This window comes from Anomaloglossus baeobatrachus, chromosome 2, assembly GCF_048569485.1.
Source record: "Anomaloglossus baeobatrachus isolate aAnoBae1 chromosome 2, aAnoBae1.hap1, whole genome shotgun sequence".
NCBI lineage: Eukaryota > Metazoa > Chordata > Amphibia > Anura > Aromobatidae > Anomaloglossus > Anomaloglossus baeobatrachus.
Window position 1 is genome coordinate 386,381,330 of NC_134354.1, and position 21,609 is coordinate 386,402,938.

At 41.9% G+C, this 21,609-nt stretch overlaps 1 protein-coding gene across 1 annotated transcript in view; it reads right to left on the minus strand.

Moving 5' to 3' along the window:
* Window positions 1-21,609, minus strand: part of EPHA10 (EPH receptor A10) — a 1,151,424-nt gene that overhangs the window by 157,304 nt on the left and 972,511 nt on the right. The window contains exon 8 of the mRNA XM_075336054.1: window positions 11,963-12,071. Within this exon, the coding sequence (XP_075192169.1) occupies window positions 11,963-12,071 (109 nt within the window). The remainder of the gene's footprint in view (window positions 1-11,962; window positions 12,072-21,609) is intronic.

Consider the following 21,609-nt stretch of genomic DNA (forward strand, 5'->3'; position numbering starts at 1 on the left):
TCATAACCACAGACGAGGATTCTTTACTGTACGAGCAGTGAGACTATGGAACTCTCTGCCGCATGATGTTGTAATGAGTGATTCACTACTAACATTTAAGCAGAGCCTGGACGCCCTTCTTGAAAACTTTAATATTACCAGTTATGTATATTAGATTTTATGACAGGGTGTTTATCCAGGGAACTAGTTTGATTGCCGGATGTGGAGTCAGGAAGTAAATTTTTTCCCCATTGGAACTTGTTTGCCACATTGGGGTTTTTTTTTGCCTTCCTCTGGATCAACATGTTAGGCTACGGGTTGAACTAGATGGACTTAGAGTCTCCCTTCAACCTTAAAAACTATGATACTATGATACTATGAAATGTTGTGGTCCATTTTTTCCTGTTAACATTCTTAAAATTATAATTTGGGGCTAAAGCAACATTTTTTGTGAGGAACATGTGATTTTCTATTTGTAAGACTCAACGCTATAAAATTCTGTGAAGCACCTGTAGTTCTGAGCACTTTAAGGGGTACAGTTTTTAAAATGGTGTCACTTTTTCGTATTTTCTGTCAAATAGGGCATTCAAAGTCACTTAAAATATGACATGGTCTCTAAAAGAATTTTTTACATTTTTGTGAAAAACTAGAAATTATTAAGCTTTTAACCCTTCTAACTTCCTGCCAAAAAAATATACTTGAAAATTGGTGCTGATGTAAAGTAGATATGTGGCAATGTTATGTATTAACTATCTTGTGCAGTATGACTATCTATTTTAAGAGCATAAAAATTCAAAGCTTGAAAATTTTGAAAATGTTCACATTTTTTGACAAATTTTCAAGATTTTTCATAAATAAATGTAAATAATATAGAGCAAAATGTACCCCTAACATGAAACAAAGGAATATGTTGAAGCATTGCAGAGTTATTACAGTAGTTATATTTGAAAAATGAGGCTCGTTCATTAACGTATAATGTGGTTCGGTCCTTAAGGGGTTAAAAAAGTGAAATCCACAAAAAAATTGCAATTAAAAATAAAAAGGTATACTACGGATTTATTAATCTATCAATTATCCCTGGTTTCATTTAAACAGATTTATATTTAGCTATACAATTTCCTTAATCTATGAGTTGCCGTACAATAGTGGAAGCTTCGAGGACAAATTAATGGCCCATCCATATCTAGAACAATGGGAGTCTTATTAAGGTAAAAGCATCTACATGAAGAAAAATACTTTTCCCAGCTCATTCAATGGTCGTCTTTATAGGAAGATAAATTTAACCCCTAAATGGTCTTGCTCACTCCTTAAATCTTTTTAAATGTAATGTTTCAATAATTTAGTGAAGCTAGAACCATTGAACTATTCTGAAATTGCTTTCTTATCCTTGCTGCTGTAGTCAGATAGAAGGATAAAACTGCGATTTTCATCATTGCTTTTGCATTAGAAATGCAAGGAGATATTATCTTGAGACAAATTTATAGATGGCATTAAGGGGAATATGAAAATTGGGGAACTCAATAAGATTGATCAGGATAACTGTGGTTGTTCTCCAGTCATTATTATATCTGGGTAGCAGAAATGTAAGAGGGGCTTTACACGTTGCGACATCGCTATCAAAATATCGTCAGGGTCACGTCGTAAGTGACGCACATCCGGCGCCGGTAGCGACATTGCAACGTGTAAATCCTATGTGCGATGATGAATGAGCACAGAAGCATTAAAAATCGCTGATCTGTGTAACGTCGTTCATTTCCATAATGTCATTACTGCTGCAGAAACGATGTTGTTTCTCGTTCCTGCAGCAACACACATCGCTGTGTGTGAAGCTGCAGGAACGACAAACATCTCCTTACCTGCATCCACCAGCAATGCGGAAGGAAGGAGGTGGGCGGGATGTTACGTCCCTCCGCCCCTCCGCTTCAATTGGCCGGTCACTTAGTGACGTCGCCGACCAGGTATGTGCATGTGAAGCTGCCGTAGCGATAATGTTCGCTATGACAGCAATCACCAAATATCGCATGTGCGACGGGGGCGGGAGCTATCGCGCTGGACGCAACGTGTAAAGCCCGCCTTAGTGTAAGAACTCAACTGCTTGATGACTTTACAGGCTAGGCTGCATTTACAATGGCCGATAGGCCTTCTTTAACAACCACCAGTTTACATGCAAGCCAATTGACAGTCATTTAATAGCCTGTTTAGGCAGGCTAATCACACTTTCATATGCACAGACTGATCATTAATATTATCTGTGTACATAGAATATTATGTTATTACTTTTTACAGAGGACTGGATGATTTTTAAGCAAAATTATGGGTCAATCAAATTGCAGCCTAACCCTTCTTTTCCTAACTTTTTTCAGTTGTATTTCTCATGCTATGTTATTCTGAGTAATCTCTCCAATTATTCTTAAGACTGTTATGATATAAATAAGCCTTTAATAACATTTTTGAAATACAAATATATATAAATGCCATCAATGCTTTAAAGTTTGCTTTAAAGATGTTAGCGTGTTTTTCCAAAAATAAGACATCCCCAAAAATGAGCCCTAGCGGAGATTTTCAGAGCAAGGCTTAAATATAAGCCCTACCCCAAAAATACGTTCTAGTCGCGGTTCAATAATGAAGTGTCCATACAGCTAAAAAAGGTAAAGAATACTGCAGGACACTTCATTATAGACAGCAGACATGCCGCATTAATACTCACTAGATGCAGAGTGGGAGGACCTGCAGTGTATCGCACACCTACACACATCCGATCTCAAACCCACACACATCAGATCTCAAACACAATCATCCATCAGATTGCACACACACAGACTCATTATATGTAGTGATTCTGATTTCTTCTGGCTGGCAGAATCCTCAGATGCAGTGTGGTGGAGCTAAGGACCTGCGGCTGTGAATGGAATGCTTACAGGACCTACCATGAGAAACTTCCTCCCATCTTTTCATGCGGCCGAAGGCATTCTATACCGCCGGGTGTGGTGACTAATTAGTGTGTGTGTGATCTGATCGGTAATTATGTGTGAGATCTGATGAGTATGAATGTGTTGGCCAAAAGCAGGGGAAGACCGCGTAGAGCAGGGCTGGGGAACCTCGGGCCCGTGGGCCGTATATGGCCCGAGACGACTTTTTATGCGGCCCCTGGGCACATTCCCAGGGACCACTGTGCTCTGGCGGCAGCCGCGCTTTTCCCGGCTGCCGGCCCTTTAAATCCCACTGCCTGATGCCCTGTGGGTAGATGCTAGAATGTATGGGCTCTATCCAGATCCTGACTTCCAGGACCTGACTGCAGCCCATACATTCTAGGCTCATCCCCGGCCTGTGCTAGTGTGCTCTGGTGGGCGGGGCAAGAAGCACGCTGCGATAAAGTCACAGAAGAGCTGCAGCAGGTTTACCAGCCTCCAGAAACTGTGCTGTGTGTGTGACTCCCCCTCCCCCTCACTGTGAGTACTCAAATCATCGCTGCCCCCCGCTCAGTGCTGTGTACTCCCTCGTGCTGTGTGTACCCCCATGCTGTGTGTACCCCTTAGTGCTGTGTGTACCCCTCAGTGCTGTGTGTACACCCTAGTGCTGTGTGTACCTCCTAGTACAGTGAGTACCCCTAATGCTGTGTGTACCCCTTAATGCTGTGTGTACCCCCTAATGCTGTGTGTACCACCCAGTGCTGTGTACCTCCTAGTGCTGTGTGTACCCTCTAGTGCTGTGTGTACCCCTAATGCTGTGTGTACTCCCTAATGCTGTGTGTACCCCCTAATGCAGTGTGTACCCCCTAATGCTGTGTACATCCAAGTGCTGTGTAACCACTAGTACAGTTTGTACTCCTTAGTACAGTGTGTACTCCTTAGTACAGTGTGTACCCCCCAGTGCTGTGTACCCCCTCAGCGCGGTGTAACCCCTCACTGCTGTCCATGCCCCCCTAGTGCTGTCTGTACCCCCCAGTCTGTCCGCTCCACCTAATGCTGTCCATGCTGCCACCAGTGCTGTCCATGCCACAGTGAGTGCTGTCTGTGCCCCCCTTATGCTGTCCATGCTCCCCAGTGCTGTGTGCCACCCCTCAGTACTATGTACCTCCCAGTGCTCTTAACTCGCTACTGCTGTCTGTACCCTCCCACTGCTTTCTATGCCCCCCAGTCCGTGCCCTCCTTTTGATGTCTATGCTCCCCCAGACCTGTCTGTGTCTCCCTAGTGATGCCACCTAGTGCTGTCCGTGCTGCCTCCTAGTGCAGTCCGTGCTGCCACCTAGTGCAGTCCGTGCTGCCACCCAGTGCAGTCCATGCTGCCACCCAGTGCAGTCCGTGCTGCCGCCCAGTGCAGTCCGTGCTGCCGCCCAGTGCAGTGCGTGCTGCCACCTAGTGCTGTCCTTGTCCCCAGTCATGTCTGTGCCACCGCTAGGGCTGTCCATGCCCCCTACTGATGTATATGCCCCAGCCCCTCTTGTAATGTATACGCCCCAGCCCCTCCTGTGATGTAAATGCCCCAGCCCCTCCTGTGATGTGTACTCCCAGTGTCTCCTGTAATTTATGCACCCCAGCCCCTCCTGTGATATAAACTCCCAGTGTCTCCTGTAATTTATGCGCCCCAGCCCCTCCTGTGATGTTTATGCCCCCAGCATCTCCAGACAGAGACAAACCTGGAAAAGCAGCTGTGAGAAACAAGATGATCAATATCACCAAACATCACAATCACATCAAAGAGAAGCAGCTCTTTCCTCCACAGTAGGGGTGAGTGAATTAATCATATTGACCAAATATAGCAGGGTTATTTTTCAGGTTGATAATGTTGTGCGGCCCACAAAGGTTAGTAGGAAATTCCAAATGGCCGCCGGCAGTAAGAAGGTTCCCCATCCCTGGCGTAGAGCATACCTGATGGGAGCACCCGCGGAAGATCACAGGAGAACCTGGGAGCAACTTAGATGTCCTGGCCCTGGTAAGTATGAGTTTTCTGCAAAGGAGGGGGTCTACTTTTTGGGGGTTAAAGTTACCCCTAACCATGTTTCTCCAAGAATAAGACCTACTGCAAAAATAAGCCCTAGCGCTTTTTTAGGGCCAAAAAAAGTATAAGACAGCATCCTATTTTTGGAAAAACATGGTAGCTGTTGTGAACACATTTAGACTGGGTTCCGGTTTGGGGCTCCCTCTTGTGGCCAGTGCTGGTAGTAGAGTTAGTCTGCTTAACAGAAGCCAGACAGCTGATGATGATTGGAAATCAGACTGCTCAGACTGGGCCTGTATATTTGAGTAGTGTTCTTTCGGTCTGGGCCGGTGATGAATGTTTTCTCCTGTGGTGCCGTGGACATTCTGGAGCCTGCCTTATCTTCTGTATGCACCTGAACTCCTTGCAAATAAGTTTTGTCTTTGTACCATTTGCTGGTTTGTTTCCACTTTCTTGTCGTTTGTATTTCTGTGGTATTAAGGCTTTTTTCCTGGTTTCTGTTTGTGTGGAGTTCTGGGTGGAGTTGGATTATTCACTGCTGTAAATGCCTGTGTACCCAGCTCCATATTCTGCAATGTATTTTTGTTTTGTCCTGCTTGATATTCATTTCAATCCTTCCTCTATATTAGTGTTTTGCTTGGATCCCAGTAACACCAGAGTACTGATATAGTGGGGGAGAGATCGTGTGGTCTCACATTTTTCATATCAGGTGTGTTGGTTTTTTGTTAGGGTTTTGCGTGGCTGCAGACAGTGCTCTTTACTGTCCTTTCCTATATAGATAGTTTGGGCCTCATCTTAACTGAATCTGTTCTCTACCTGTGTACTGTATTTCATCTTGTCTCACTGGCTTTACATGTTTGGAGGCTACCTATAATCTTTGGGGAACTGCCCCGAGGCAGATTAGCTTTCCTTGTTTTTTTCTCTTTAGGAACAAATACCTCTCCGGCTGTATCAAGGCGACCAGGTCATCGTAGGCACGTCCCAGGCCTAATTCTAGTTGTGTTGTCAGATAGAGATCTGCAGTTAGCTGAGTTTCCAACCACTCTGGTGATTCTCTGGGTTTCCTAGTTTCTACCCCTTTGATCCTCCTCATGATTCATAACAGGTAGCAGTGCTGTGATAAGCCGTGCTGCCTTTTACAATCATATTGTGCTACATTTGTCACCGGCAATAGTCATCCCAATTGTAGTATCAATTCTCAGACAGAGGAGGTCCCTGACTATTTGTCAGATTTTATGGATGTGTTTAATGAGACCGAGGCTGCATCCTTGCCTCCGCATAGGGACTATGACTGCGCTTTTAAATTAGTGCCTGGATGTAAATTTCCCAAGGGATGGCTTTTCCATTTATCTGTACCTGAACATGTTGCTATGCAGACTTATATTAAGAATAGACCGTCATCTTCTCCATTGGGTGCAGTTTTTTTCTTTGTGGCCAAGAAGGATGGCTCATTGCGACCCTGTATTGACTATCGTTTCCTTAATAAAATTACGGTTAAATATCAATATCCCTTGCTTCTGATTTCTGACCATTTTTCTAGAGTAAAGGGTGCTAGTTGGTTTACAAGGCTTGATCTTCGAGGGGGGGGATGTTTATAATCTCATTCGCATTAAGCAGGGTGATGAATGGAAGACAGCGTTTAATACCTCTCAGGGGAATTTTGAGTACCTAGTGTTGCCTTTTGGGCTTACTAATGCCCCTTCTGTCTTCCAGTCTTTCATGAATGATATTTTCCGGGACTTTGTTGACAAATTTTTGATTGTCTATTTGGACGACATTTTGATTTTCTCTGACGCTTGGGATTCTCATGTTGAACAGGTTCGGACAGTGTTTCAGGTTCTTAGGGACAAAGCGCTGTATGTTAAGGGATGGAAATGTCTTTTTGGTGTACGAAAGATCTTTTTCTTGGGATTCATTTTGTCCCCTTCTTCTATTGAAATAGATCCAGTTAAGGTCCAGGCCATTCATGATTAGGTTCAGCCTACTTCTTTGAAAGCCCTTCAGAAATTTTTGGGTTTTGCTAATTTCTATCGTAAATTCATAGGTAATGTTTCTGATATCGTCAAGCCATTGACTGATTTGACCAAGAAGGGAGCTGTCTCCGGAGGCAGTCTTAGCTTTTCAGGAGCTTAAAAGGAGGTTTACTTCTGCTCCAGTCCTGCGGCAGCCGGATGTGCCCTTCCGTTTCAGGTGGAGGTCGATGCGTCAAAGATCGGAGCAGGGGCTGTCTTGTCTCAAAGAGATCCTGTGACTTCTAAAATGAAACCTTTTGCCTTCTTTTCCCGAAAATTTTACCCACCGGAACAGAATTATGATGTGGGGAATCTGGAATTATTGGTTATGAAGTGGGCCTTTGAAGAATGGAGACATTGGTTGGAGGGGGCTAGACATCAAATTGTTGTACTCACTGATCATAAGAATCTGATCCACCTTGAATCAGACAGGAGATTGAATCCCAGGAAGGCTGGATGGGCCTTGTTTTTCACGCGCTTTAATTTTGCGGTCTCTTATCTTCCAGGAACTAAGAATATTAAGGCGGATGCCCTCTCTAGGAGTTTCTTTGCTTATTCTCTTGATGTGACTGGGCCTGCTACCATCCTGCATGAGGGAGTGGTTCTCTATGCTATTTCACTTTATTTGAGACTAGCTCTTGAGGAATTTCAGGTGGACAAACCTGAAAAATATCCTGTGGGGAAATTGTATGTTCCTGACCAGTGGAGGAGTAAAGTGATGTCTGAGATTCATTGTTCTGCGTTGGCTGGTCATCCTGGGATTTTTGGCACCAGAGATTTGGTGAGTAGGTCCTTTTGGTGGCCTTCTTTATCTTGTGATGTGAGGAGCTTTGCGCAATCCTGTGGGATTTGTTCTAGATCCAAGCCTTGTTGTTCTTGTTCTAGTGGATTGTTATTGCCATTGCCGGTGCCTAAGAGACCATGGACTCACATCTCAATGGATTTTATTTCCGATCTCCCTGTCTCTCAGAGGATGACAATTATTTGGGTAATCTGTCGTAGATTTTCAAAAATGATCCATCTAGTGCCATTGCCTAAGTTGCCATCGTTTTCGGAGTTGGTGCCATTGTTTCTCTTTCAGGTGGTTCGTTTGCATGGTATCCCTGAATACATAGTGTCTGTCAGAGGAGTCCAGTTTGTGTCTAGATTTTGGAGAGCTTTTTGGTCAAGGCTGGGAATTGAGTTATCTTTCTCCTCTGTGTTTCATCCTCAGAACAATAGACAGCCTGAGAAGGCAAACCAGACTTTGGAAACCTATTTGAGATGTTTTGTGTCTGCTTATCAGAATGACTGGGTTTTTTGTCTTTGGCTGAGTTTGTTCTTAATAATAGAGATAATTCGTCCACTTTGATGTTTCCTTTTTTTGCAATTTTGGGTTTCATCCTCGGTTTTCTTCAGGGCAGATGGAGGCTTCGGCCTGTCTGGGCGTTGATTCTGTGGTAGAGAAAATGCAGCAAATTTGGGATCAAGTGGTGGATAAACTGTCCCACTACCAGGAAAATGCCCAATGGTTGGCCAACTGGTGTAGGACTGTAGGTCCCCAGTTTAAAGTGGGGGACATGGTCTAGTTGTCCTCCAGAAATGTTCCTATGAAAGTTTCTTCTCCAAAATTAAAGCCAATGTTTATTGGGCATTATAAGATTTTAGAGATTATTAATCTATTTCTTTCCATTTGGCTCTTCCAGAGACTTTCAAGATTCACAATGTCTTTCATAAGTCTTTGTTGAAAAATACGTTGAACCGGTAGTGCCCATAGCTGCACATCCTGACCCTGTGTTGGTCGAAGGCGATCTGGAATATGTAGTGGAGAAAATGTTGGATTCCTGTCTTACTAGACGGAAACTCCAGTACCTGGTCAAGTGGAAAGGTTATGATCAGGAGGATAATTCTTGGGTGTTTGCTTCTGACAAACATGCTGATCAGTTGGTCCTTTGTTTTCATTGGGCCCATCCTGACAAACGCGGGAGCTCTGATGAGGGTTCGGTGACCCTTCCTCAAGCGGGGTACTGTTGGGAACACATGTGCACTGGGTTCCGGTTTGGGGCTCCCTCTAGTGGCCAGTGCTAGCACTAGACTAGACTTAGTCTGCTTAACAGAAGCCAGACAGCTGATGATAATTGGAAATCAGGCTGCTCAGACTGAGCCTGTATAATTGAGTAGTATTCTCTTGGTCTGGGCCGGTGATCAATGTTGTCTCCTGCGGTGCTGTGGACATTCTGGAGCCTGCCCTATCTTATGTTTCCACCTGAACTCCTTGCAGATAACTTTTGTCTTTGTACCATTTTCTGGTTTGTTTCCACTTTCTTGTCGTTTTTATCTCTGTGGTATTAGCGCTTGTTTCCTGGTTTCTGTTTATGTGGAGTTCTGGCTGGAGTTGGATTATTCCCTGGTGTGTATGTCTGTGTACCCAGCTCCATATTCTGCAATGTATTTTTGTTTTGACCTGCTTGATATTCATTTTAATCCTTCCTTTATATTAGTGTTTTGCTTGGATCCCAGTAACACCAGAGTACTGATATAGTGGGGGAGTGATCGTGTGGTCTCAAATTTTTGATATCAGGTGTGTTGGTTTTTTGTTAGGGTTTTGCGCGGCTGCAGACAGTGCTTTTTACTGTCCTTTCCTATATAGATAGTTTGGGCCTCATCTTAGCTTAGTCTGTTCTCTACCTGTGTACTGTATTTCATCTTGTCTCACCAGCTTTACATGTTTGGGGGCTACCTATAATTTTTGGGGAACGGCTCTGAGGCAGATTAGCTTTCCTTGTTTTTTTCTCTTTAGGAACAAGTACCTCTCCGGCTGTGTTGAGGCGACCAGGTCATCGTAGGCATGGCTACTTCTATTTGTGTTGTCAGTTAGAGGGCTGCAGTCAGCTGAGTTTCCAACCACTCTGGTGATTCTCTGGGTTTCCTAATTACTACCCCTTTGATCCTCATCAATCACTGATTCATAACAGTAGCAGTGCTGTGATAAGCCGTGCTGCCTTTTACAATCATATATATGCTACATTTATCACCAACAATAGTCATCTCAATTGTAGTATCAATTCTGCACCCATAAAATGGATAGTGGTGCCTTTAACATCTCTGTTGTGAAAAATTCTATATTTTAAAATATAGGGTCTTTTACACATTTCATTAATTACTGTCAGTGATTTACTGTGGAAAAAAACATAACAGAGCAAGCTTTCTAAACATCTTGAAAATGGCCATACTCCAATGTATACAGTATGTACCAAAGTTACCAATTACTATTATAGTGCAATAATAGTTGAACATACTGTCACATATTATACTTATCAAAGAACCAGAATTAATTTGCGATCTGTTATATCTACTTATTTTAAGCATAAAGGAATTACCCCATTTTCTGGCGTTTAAGATGACTTTTTAACCCCTGAAAATCTTCTCAAAAGTTGTGAGTCATCTTATACGCCGGGTGTCATCTTATACGGCAGTGCATAGTGCCATTATTTACGCAAAATAAAAGAAATTATCACCTGTCCTCTATTCCTGTGGTGCCTCCAGCTGTGTCTTGCAGTCTGCAGGCACACAGACCCCTCTGGGACATCGTCCGGTGTACGAAGTGGCCACTGCAGGATGTCGTTATGGCTTTAATACAGTTGAATGCTTAATGGCGCTACAAAGCATTCAACTGCAGTAAATCGCTGAGAGCCTCGGTGGCCCTGTGTATTGGACGTAATCACAGAGGGATCTGTGTGCCTGCGGTCCACAAGAAGCACTCCTCCACGATCGCATCCAATACACAGGGCCGCCGAGGCTGTCAGTGCTTTACTGCAGTTGAATGGTTGTGGCATTGTAAAGCATTCAACTGTAAAGCCACAACGACATCCTGCAGTGGCCGCTCCGTTCACGCTATCATGGAGGGGTCTGTGTGCCTGCAGACTGCAAAAAACCGCTGGTGGCACTGCAGGAACGGAGGAGAGGTGAGAATATCTTTTATTGTGTGTAAACAATGGCATGATAGGGTACAGAAGGGAACCAGCAGGAGGACATCATTAAACAATGGGCTCATTACAGCACAGGATATTACAGCACAGGACATTACTAAACAATGGTGACATTACAGCAGAGGACATTATTAAACAAAGGGCACATTACTGCAGGCGACATTACTAAACAATAGGGACATTACAGCAGGGGACATCACTAGACAATTGGGACATTACTCTGGTCCGCATACATTGGAGTATATCCCAAACTCTATATTTTAACTGGAAAAGTTGGGGGTAGTCTTATATGCTGGAAACTACAGTAGGTCAGTTTCACATAATAAAAATAAATTGAGCAGATCAACAGATCCAACCTCTGATCCCCTAAACATTTTACAATTAATATTTTGTAGGTATAAGTCCAGCTTTACTCTTTAGATAGCTAAACAGTATTAGCCGACAAAAAAAAGACATTAAAAGGGCAATTATTATTAGATTTTTATATAAAATGGATATATTTAAGATCTTGTTTACTCATTCTGTCCTTTTGATCACATTCTGACATTGAAAGACTAGTCATAGCTAAAGCTGGATTTATACTGGCTGATTATCGTGATTGAGAGTTCTTGAGTACTCGCAATTCCCAGTGCAAACAGGCAGCCAATCACCATCAAACGATTAAAATGCTCTTGGGGGAAATTATTTTTACTATTAGCATTCTTTGCAGTACAAGTCCTGTGCTGCCGAGAACAATGGCTACCTAAAGGAATGTAATGATCTATTAATGGTCATTCTTCTGTGCTCATAGGAGATGTGGTCATCCTGCCAAAACAGGTTCTAAAATTACTGTCGATCAGCAAACGAGTATCAGATTGGTGACTGATTAATGTCGCAGGTTTGATGGCATAAACCAGCCTTTATTGTGGGGACTGGATCATTAAAGTCTACATTTATTATCAATTATAAACTATCACATGATTGCTGAAAAATGTGGCTAGAATTAATTACATTTTGTATAAGCCAATGCAAATCTTAATATAATTTAGTAGGGAATTAGGTATGGATACCAATAAAGAGTTTTACCTTCTCCATATCATTAGTCCTATTACCATAGAGAGTAGCACAATGAATCCGGCTACGGACACTATCACAATGATGATTAGCGGATTCTGTTCACTGGATGCCAACGCCACTACAACATAAATAAAAAGATAGAGGAATACACATTTAGTTGATTAGGCTCTGTACGCATGCTTACACTTGTTTATACAAAAATATCTTAATCAAAATTAAACCTTTTAATTTAAATGCAATTTATTTGGATAAGCCTTTAGAAAGTAGTGTACATTCATACAGACATGTTGTTTATAATATATATATATATATATATATATATATATATATATATATATATATATATATATATAAATTGTGCATAATCCTAGCATTAAAGGGGAAGTCCAAGTTGTAGAAAACCTCTTTTATATAAGGATTATCTCAGTCAGTATGTTTCCCCCATTTAATATAAAAGTACTATACTCACCACCAGTGCTGGAATGATTCCAGTGGTGTCGCCACTGGCTTTCACGTCCGACTCTCGCTTTGATTTCATGATTACATCAATAAAATATAGCACATTAACACCAGCAGCACTTATGAAGCCCCACATGAGGAGAATGACACCACCATAAATCACTGTAAACATGAATCTTGCAAAAAAGTGAATTTCGGAAAATGTATGGTGCCTACAGTGAAACATGGCAGTGACAGTGTACTTATGTGGGGCTGTGTGAGTGTGGATGATGTGGAGCTATTTTTTTTATGCTTTCATATATTCACAAATATTCTGCTCTGCAGTATATTGAAAAAAGATTCTATGATAACTTTGTGTCCTTGGTAGTTGTGCATTTTTTCTAACTGAATGAGGAGTGAATAAATACTTCTGGTATCAGGGAACCACATTTCACTAATGATGCTGATATTGAAAGAAAAGATACTACCATCACTACTACCATCACTCTGTGTCCTTGGTAAACATGCACTTTTCCAACATAACAATGATGCAAAACACACATCTTTTTAATTTCTGAAGAATAGGGTGAAAGTGATGTAGTGTCCAAATATGTCTCCTCATCTGAACCCAACCGGAGAATTCTGAACAGACAAATTGAGCATCACTCTCCATCCATTATCCAGGCTCTAAAACACATCATTCTTGAAGAATGGAAAAAGATAAGATGTAATATACAGTATTGTAGCTAACTTGGTCATTCCCAACCTAGTAGACTTGTATCTGTCCTTAAAAATCATGGAGATAACATAAAATGCTCAATGTAGTAGTTTTTGATGTGGGTTGTATTCCTTTTCGCATCAACTATTTTGAGTAAAACTGAAGATTTCGTAATGAATTTTATGTAGTAAAGTTTATTTTTATGTTAATGGTTAAAAATGGTTCTAAAAACTGTATTGTCAACATTTGGGATATTGTTCTTGTATTCGGTGCAATATTAATTAAAATGTTGCTTTTATAAAGTGGGTATATTCATTATGTTGAGCATGGTACATTGAGATAAAGATGGCACAGATATTAATAAAATGATTAATCCTTTTTTTAGGAAGATAAAACATTGTTAGAGGTGCTGGCAGCAGCTTCTTTTCCTTCTCCTTATTGAAATCATATATAAGGTCAGTCAAGCACTCACCCATGAAAAGAAGATGATAGACAAACCTGTTGGCCACCCCAAAAAGTGCAAGCACATAAGTGTCATAGAGGGGAGTTCCCTTCTCTTAATCACTTTTTCCAGCATCAGTGACCGGCCTCCTATGTCCGGTTCTATCTGTACTAGTCTGAGCCAGGTTTCTCAGGTGTTATGGCGAGTATCTTTGATGTCATCATCACTTAAGGACTTTTAAGGGCTGCTCAGGAAGCCATGTGTTGACTCACTATTCTTGAAATATATCACCTTCTACCATGTGCTTTTGCATTAGTTAGCATCATCTTTTAGTAAACTCCAAGGTTACGTTCAGAAGTTGCATTTTTGCTGCATTTTTTACATTTTTTCATGAATTTTATGCAAATGAAAGATGCTTTTTACAGCAAGCTCTACTATATCAAGCTACAAGTTACTCTTTTAACCCATTACTTGCCAAATTAGCAATTTTTTTTTAATTAAATTACAGATTTTTATTGATTTGGGTCCTTATGAATAAGAAATATAATTTACCAAATTATAATTAATAATAATTATAATAATAATTAATAATTATTAATTATTATTAATAACAAATAACAATTAATAATAATAATTATTAAAATAATAATTATTGGACCTAAGTATAAAATCTTAGTTGCTAGAAGTAAAAGATTAGGCGTCCCAAAAAAGGACATTGGTAGATAATAGGTTTTAATAAGCTTTGCTAGATCAAGATGTAAGTTACAAACTTGTTTATACTATAAATAATCTAAGAGCAGCATGATGCATAGGTAGGTACACTGAGTCCAGGGATGTGTCACTTACTCGGCTGTGTGTCGTTTCTATATATTCAGCATTATGTCTGCAGGAGATTATGTAGCACCCAAGAGGCAGGGGGTTAACCTTCACTTGTCACCGGGCCTGGTGATGTCAGGTCTGGGGATGTCACGGAGTGGCCCTTGTGCCCAGTTTTGTGCCCCGAGGTGTCCACAATAAAAAGGGGGATGATGAGGTGGAGATTAGGAATGATTGTCGTGATGCCAACTGTGGTGCGCGGCCAGGGAATTGGCCGCCACTGCTGTCGCCATCCTCCAGGGTGGATGGAATGGCAGCCAGGAAGGTATCGCTCCCCACAGGTGGAGCGAGCCCCAGGGAGGATGATGAGGGGAGTAGTGGTGTAAGTGGCCATTGGCACCGAGGCAGGGGGGGACCGGCACCAGTAATTAGAGTCCGAGTTGGCTGCTGCGGTTCCAGGTGTCTTTACGCACAGTTCTTTAAGAAGCACGGTTGCTGCTGCAGAAGCACTAGTCACTGCTATAATGGGCCCCGTTGATAAGTTGGAAGAAGCCACCGATGTTTGGAAAGTTTCTGTTGTGTGAGTTGCCCCTTCAGCAGTGAAGAACCCAGGCTGAGCATTTTGCTCCAAGCCTAGGCACCATGAAGAAGAAGAAGGTGGTGGTGTCGTGTTGCCAGAACTGATGACTCCTAAGCTGTATGTAAAGTGTGAATGTGTAACACCGTTGATTAACCCCTTCCTTACCCGAGGTGAATACCACACCTTAAATAAGGTGCAGTGCTCTGTGGTGACTAGAGCTGCAGAGGCACCACAATTATCACTAGAGCACTAGTTGTCTCATGCCATGTAGTCCTTTTGCGCTATGCAATCTGCAGTTTACACATAAACATTTCAATTAGGGTTATGGGCAGTGTTATGCAGAGTTCAGCATTTCTAAAACTGTTTAATCTGTAACGGAAAAAAACAGAGTAATCTTAGTAAAACTGCACCAAACAGCTCAGTGAGTTACACATCACTGGAATCAGGGTGTCATGTCCCATGATTGGGGAATCATACAGTATTGTATTGTTTCTGTTATGTTGTTATGCAATAAGGTTTGCTTTTTAGAAGGTTGTCCTGCCTCTCTCCCTGTAGCTGCTTTGATGTCAGTAACCCCTCCCTCCTTTCCTATTTTCTGTTTATCAGCCATCTTGCTAACATCAAATCTATGCAGCTCTGGTTTAGAATTGTCTTTTTATCTATTCCACTGTGCCTAATATAAGAATTTAGCTGGAAAATAAACCACTTCTGGAATCTTCATACATGCCTCTGCAGTTCAGTCTTTACGTGTTTTGTAGTGGTACATACGGACACACACATAAATGGTATCTTAAGCTTCTAATAATTGCAGCTTAGTTATGATGTCAGAATACAGGAAATCAGCCTCAGATCATGTTGGTTTCAGATTACATATGATGATAGATTCCCTAAATTCTTTTTAATTCCCTGTTATTAATGTTACACTGTCCTAGTGCTATCATGCTCTTCAACTCTACAGATCATAGGTTAACCTCATCCATGGTGCAAGCTACAAGATGGCTTACACGTCTCTACTATTCCTGTATGCAATCATTCTTCAGCTGCATTTGGTGACTTTAGCCTCGCTAGTTGATGAAGTCCAGCTGTTTTGCATCAGTACCTCCAGTCTGCGCTGCTCTGTCTGGCCTAAAGCTTAGAGGATCCTCCTCAGCAAATGTGTGAATATCATCTTTCTTCTGCTATCCAAAGAGGATATTATTTTTTTTTTTTGCAAGACCTAAAGTGATCATGTACAACACTGTCAATCACAGACTGAATAATTGGTCGTTGATAGGGATGAGTGTACTGCTCGGTGGTTGGGTGCTCAGAAAGCCTAACAAACATTTTAATGCTTGTATTCTCCATACTCATTTACAGAGTATAATGGAAGTCAAAAGAGAAACTTGCGCATTTTTCCCGAAGATTTTCCAGAAAAATGCTCAAGTTCACAATTTACTTCCATTATACTCTGTAAACAAGTACTGATCACCCAAGCATCAAGTTTCATTAAGTTTACCGAGCATGGAGCACTTTGCTCATCCCTAGTCTTTAACATCTTACTGATCTTATAATGATGCTGTAATGCCAGTCACTACGAATGGGTAGTATGGAAGGAAGAGTAGTCAGGAAAGCTGGGGTCTGGTAATGGGAGGACATGTATGAGCACAAAGAGTAAACAGAGGCGTAGTCAGGTCTATATCCGAGCGTCAGAAATCCAGGAGAGCACGTAATAGGTTCAGGGAGAATTCAGAGATGGGGTCAGGTAATGGTCTGAGGTAAAAAAGCAGGATATCACAACAGGAACAGGGAGTGTTAGTGAGTTGATACACACGGCACTTCTGGGGGTGGTGCTCACGTAGAGTCCAAAACTGTCTTAAGTAGATGTAGAAACTTGACCCTCAAGATCAATGTGAATAGTGGATTTTATTGAGAAGAACGTGTAGGACCAGTACAAGCACAAATGATTCGGTCAAAGACCTCCATCAGTGTGCATGCAGAGGGTCGTCAAAAAGTATAGCAATTTGGCAAACGGCGTAACTGGGTATGATGCTGTGTCCACCACTGTCTATGTGACACAAACCAACAGCACAACTGCAGAACCAGAGAATACAATTGCAAAGGTTCTGGGCGATCATGCTCAGTAAAGAAGCCTGAGCAATTACTAGGAAGGATGAACACCTGAGTAATCAGCACCAACATGGAATCCTGCGCTGTCAATCAAGCTGCTAGCTCAGTAGCTCAGCAAAGTGCAACATGGCATCTCCAAAGGCAAGATGCTCTGCACAGAAGAATCGTATCACTGCCAGGTCTGTAATCCAGGAAAATGCAGCAGAGCAACTTCTAGTCTGCAAGATACTCTGCACAAAGGAATCGTGACAGAAGATTTCAGAATTTTTTTTATTGGATTCCATATAGATTTAACACAAAAATATTGTGGCATTTTCATCAGTTTTTATATTACTGAACTGCTCTCTCCTACTAACATCTAAAGTGGAATATCATCTGGTGCCCAAATCTGTGTATTATGGGACCCCAGGGACTCAATATACCTCCCTTTAACCAATGAGCAGGAAGTTTAAAGGGATTGTAAAGGATTCAATAAAAGAGTGTTTTGTTTTGACTCTTATACATGTGCGCATCTCATATTGCAGCTCCAGTGATGAACGATGATCGATAATACTAGCTAATGGCCATGCATAAAATTATCACTGGTAAAACTGTTTTTAAAAAGTATTTTAAAAGAAATTCAGACAAGCAAATGACTTCTATGAATAAAGTTAATGCTGGTGGTAGAATTTAAGCGATTATTCCTAGCATAAAAAGTAATAAAAAGACTAAGTAAATGTCACATTGATCCAATAAGTTACTGTAAATAAACATAAAGCAGTTTGCTGCCCGCCAGACAAGGCCACTTTAATGAAACCGGTTTTTCAAAATTACTCTACTGAAATATTATAATGTTTCACTCTGGCTTCTGTAGTACTCGCACATTCTTATACCATGACATGAAAAAATATTCACATTAAAATGATGACATCTGAATACTTTTCATATTCATTAATTTTCTGCAACCCAATGTTTGCATGAAAAGGTTCTAGGCAACTACACTTTTTTCCATAAAAATTTTATTGGATTCAATTCATTCTGAAAATGTCTCTTGAGCAGTAAACGGATGCAATTTAAGGCCCCGTTAAGCACAATCTGTAAAATTCATACTGAGCAGGCTATCATTCCAACCTTTCATTTATAACTGAGGTGTCTGTTTAAATGGAAATCATCCCTTTGTTAGACAACAATATTTTTGTCATGCGTGTCACCGCCATGGCTTTTTAACAAACTGTGTGTGAGCGTCCGCAGTTGTGGCTTTGGAGCCTTTAACTGGAGAAAATGAGAGGTTTTCATACATACATGCAATTTCTCAGCAGATAAAAGTCACTTGCCCCAACTAATCTGCTCTTTTTCAAATTGATATGGAACCCTTGCCTTAGTGAATCCACAACCTTGTCTTGCAGTTTTAGTTCAGACTACGAGGCCAACATTGGATCTATTGGATCTATTTGCTAAGCGAGACTGGTAGAGCTGCATATTATGTTAACCTGTTGCTACTCAATCGAAACATTTCTATTTTATGTCTCAATAAATCAGGATGTATGTTACAAGTTTAAAATAAAGAAAAAGAAAAATAAAATAGGAAAATATTAGCACTTTTACTAATATGACGCTTTTAAAGGGAACTTGTCAGGTGCAATATGCACCCAGAACCACGAGCAGTTCTGGGTGCATAATTCCCTGCTTAATTGTCATAGGTAATAGTAACATAGATAAAGGAATCTTTAGAAAAAGTATTAATAATGATCCTTTATGATATACTAATGAGCGCAGTGACTAGTCGCAAGGACGTTAGTTCCTGTGCTCATTCCACCCTCTTAGCATGGTAGCATGCTCACAAGGGCATGCTAACATGCTGTTCAATGCCCACTACAAGCGTTATCATCAGCGGTGATGCGCATACTTGTCCATTGCTGCAGCCTCAGTTGCCAACCACTATGCATAATCAGGTTATCACACTTCCATTTATGCGCACTATGAAGCTGGGTGTACGAGTTCTGGCTTCAGAGAGGTCTAATACACATGACCGAAAATGCCATGGACTTCTTGGTGTCATAACAGCAGCAGACATCGCTGTCATTCCTATGCCACCAATGCAGGCATCTCTCTCCCAGCAGCACGTGAAACTGATGGAGGTCTAAAATTAGACCAAAACGTCTTTTACTTTCTTCACTGATTTTGCTGTATCAATAAATTCACTTTTTGCATATATTTGGGAGTGCCCGGCTTTTCTCCTTATCTTCTGGCTTTGGACTCTCTTATTGAACCCTGACTTATACCAAGAGTGCCACAATATCGCCATTAAAGGTTATATGTTAAGCATCATTGTGCTGCTGTAGAAAAAAAAAAAAAGTCAATTACAGACTTCTCTGATGTTATTGCATTATGTGTAAGTATCTGCTTTTATTTCTCAGCTTTACAGAAAACTTTAAGAGAACCAACCATCAGAAAACCCTTTGATAGGCTTCAATTCCCCATCATAACTTCGGTGTGGCTGCAAAAAATACTTATAGCAGTATGGGGGCTCAGTGGAAAACATTCTGCATCTTTGATGCCCTGGCTTCTAATCTGACCACTGACAACATTTGCAAAGAGTTTGTATGTTCTCCTTGTGTTTGTGTGGATTTCTTCCAGATACTCCAGTTTTCTTTCACAGTCAAATAGAGAAATTAGTTTGTGAGCCCCTCTACAGTGAGTGATGATAGATATGTGAAGCACTATGGAAATGTGTCCCTACATAGGTGAGATAAATGTGTATAACATAGATATCTCATGACAGAGTATCTTTACAATATCCTTAGAATAAACCAATGCAGTGGAACCTTGGATTAAGAGTGACTTGGTTTGAGAGTGTTTTGAAAGACAAGTGTGCTGCCCCTGCGACAGCCGACGAACTGCTCGGACCCGTATCTGCAGTGGCTCGAGGGGTCTCCGGATGCAAGGCGGCGGCGCGTGGCACAATCGGAAATAAAAGGGGGGAATGTTTTTGGTTTTGGGATAATGTTCCTGACGCCACCCATGGTGTGTGGTAATGTGAGGGACCACCGCTGCTGGTTTTGGGAAGCCCAGGGACGCTGGTGCGTGGCAGCTTAAGTTGTTAACTCCTCTGTGAGCAGGGGAGTGGTGTCCCGTGGTCCGGTGATGAATGGCTTGGGGAACCCGTCGGGTGCAAGGGGGTAACATGTACTCACACAGTCCAAAGTCACTGACGCTGACACCATGTAAACCAAACTCTTGAGCACTCTGTGGTCCTTGAATGGGCACGCTGGGTCCGTGTCCTCTTGGTGTTGCCTGTTGGCCTGAAGCCTTGTCCCTTGGCACTGTGTGTCCTACGTGTGGATCCCTTACACTTGGAGCATTTCGGGTCTCGCTCACCTGCATGGCTAGCAGGGTGAGCTTTCTCTCAGGGTTCACGCTTAGGATTTTCTGGACAGTTGTGGGAAATCCTATCCCCCTCGTTGCGCTAGTACCTTGATTCTGGATTGAGGGGAAAACCATTCCTGAAGATTACGTTCCCGTCGGGTGAATTACTGGGCTGCGTGAAGCTACTTCCCAGCCTAGGGTCCGCGTACCCCATCGTGCCCTGGTCCCTGCCCGGTTGTAGCACAAGGCAGCCGGCCTGCTCTCTGTAGCAGCACTGTGCTCCTTGCCATTACCCCCTGCAACTGGGGTTCCTGCTCCTTCTGGCCAGGCCAACATCTGGCACCTGGGACGGGTACAGGAGCCCAGCTCCACAGCGTGATCTGGACTGTCACCGCTGTCTCTCCTTCCACCTCCACTCTCCAACTCGATAACTTGACAACTCTACTGCACTGACACTTCTGCCCTCCTTCTACCAGCCCTCCATCTGGATGGCCCTATTCCCCTCAGGCTGCCCAATGGGGGTTTGGTGGGTGTGGTGCAGAGTGTTCCTCAAGATTTGTGTAAACCTGTTGGTAGCAACACCAAGTGATAGGACCCGCAACCAAGGAGGAGCGGGTACCATTTAGAAGGGCAGATTGCACGGCACCCTTGTGACGACCTGATAGGCCAGGGCGTCACACAAGCAAAGATTTTTACAAATTTGTAATTTGGTTTAAGAGCAATGGTTTGCAATAAGAGCAAATACACACCATGCACACGTTTGGTTCCGTCCTTTCACCGTGCTCTGACCCGCTCTAAAGGTAAATTTCCGTACATATGTAGTGTATACAGTATACCATTTTACAATACAGTATATACTATATAGCATGTCTATCAATTTGCATTTTTGGCTATAGTATTGTACTTTCTTTCTGCTACTCAGTACAGCACATTGCTTATAGTGTACCTCTTGCACACCAACAATTTTATTGCAAGCTAAAGGGCAGTTTTATATTTTTTGGTGTACTGTACAGCATTTTGTATTAGTGTACTGTAATAATTTTATATTAATACAGTACATTATTGTGCATTACTGTAATAAGTTTGTATAAATACAGTAAATATTTTTGGGTTGAGGAATGAATTGTCTGTGTTTCAATTATTTCCTATGGGAAAATTTGCTTTGATATAAGAGTAATTTGTTTTAAGAGCACACTCCTGGAACCAATTAT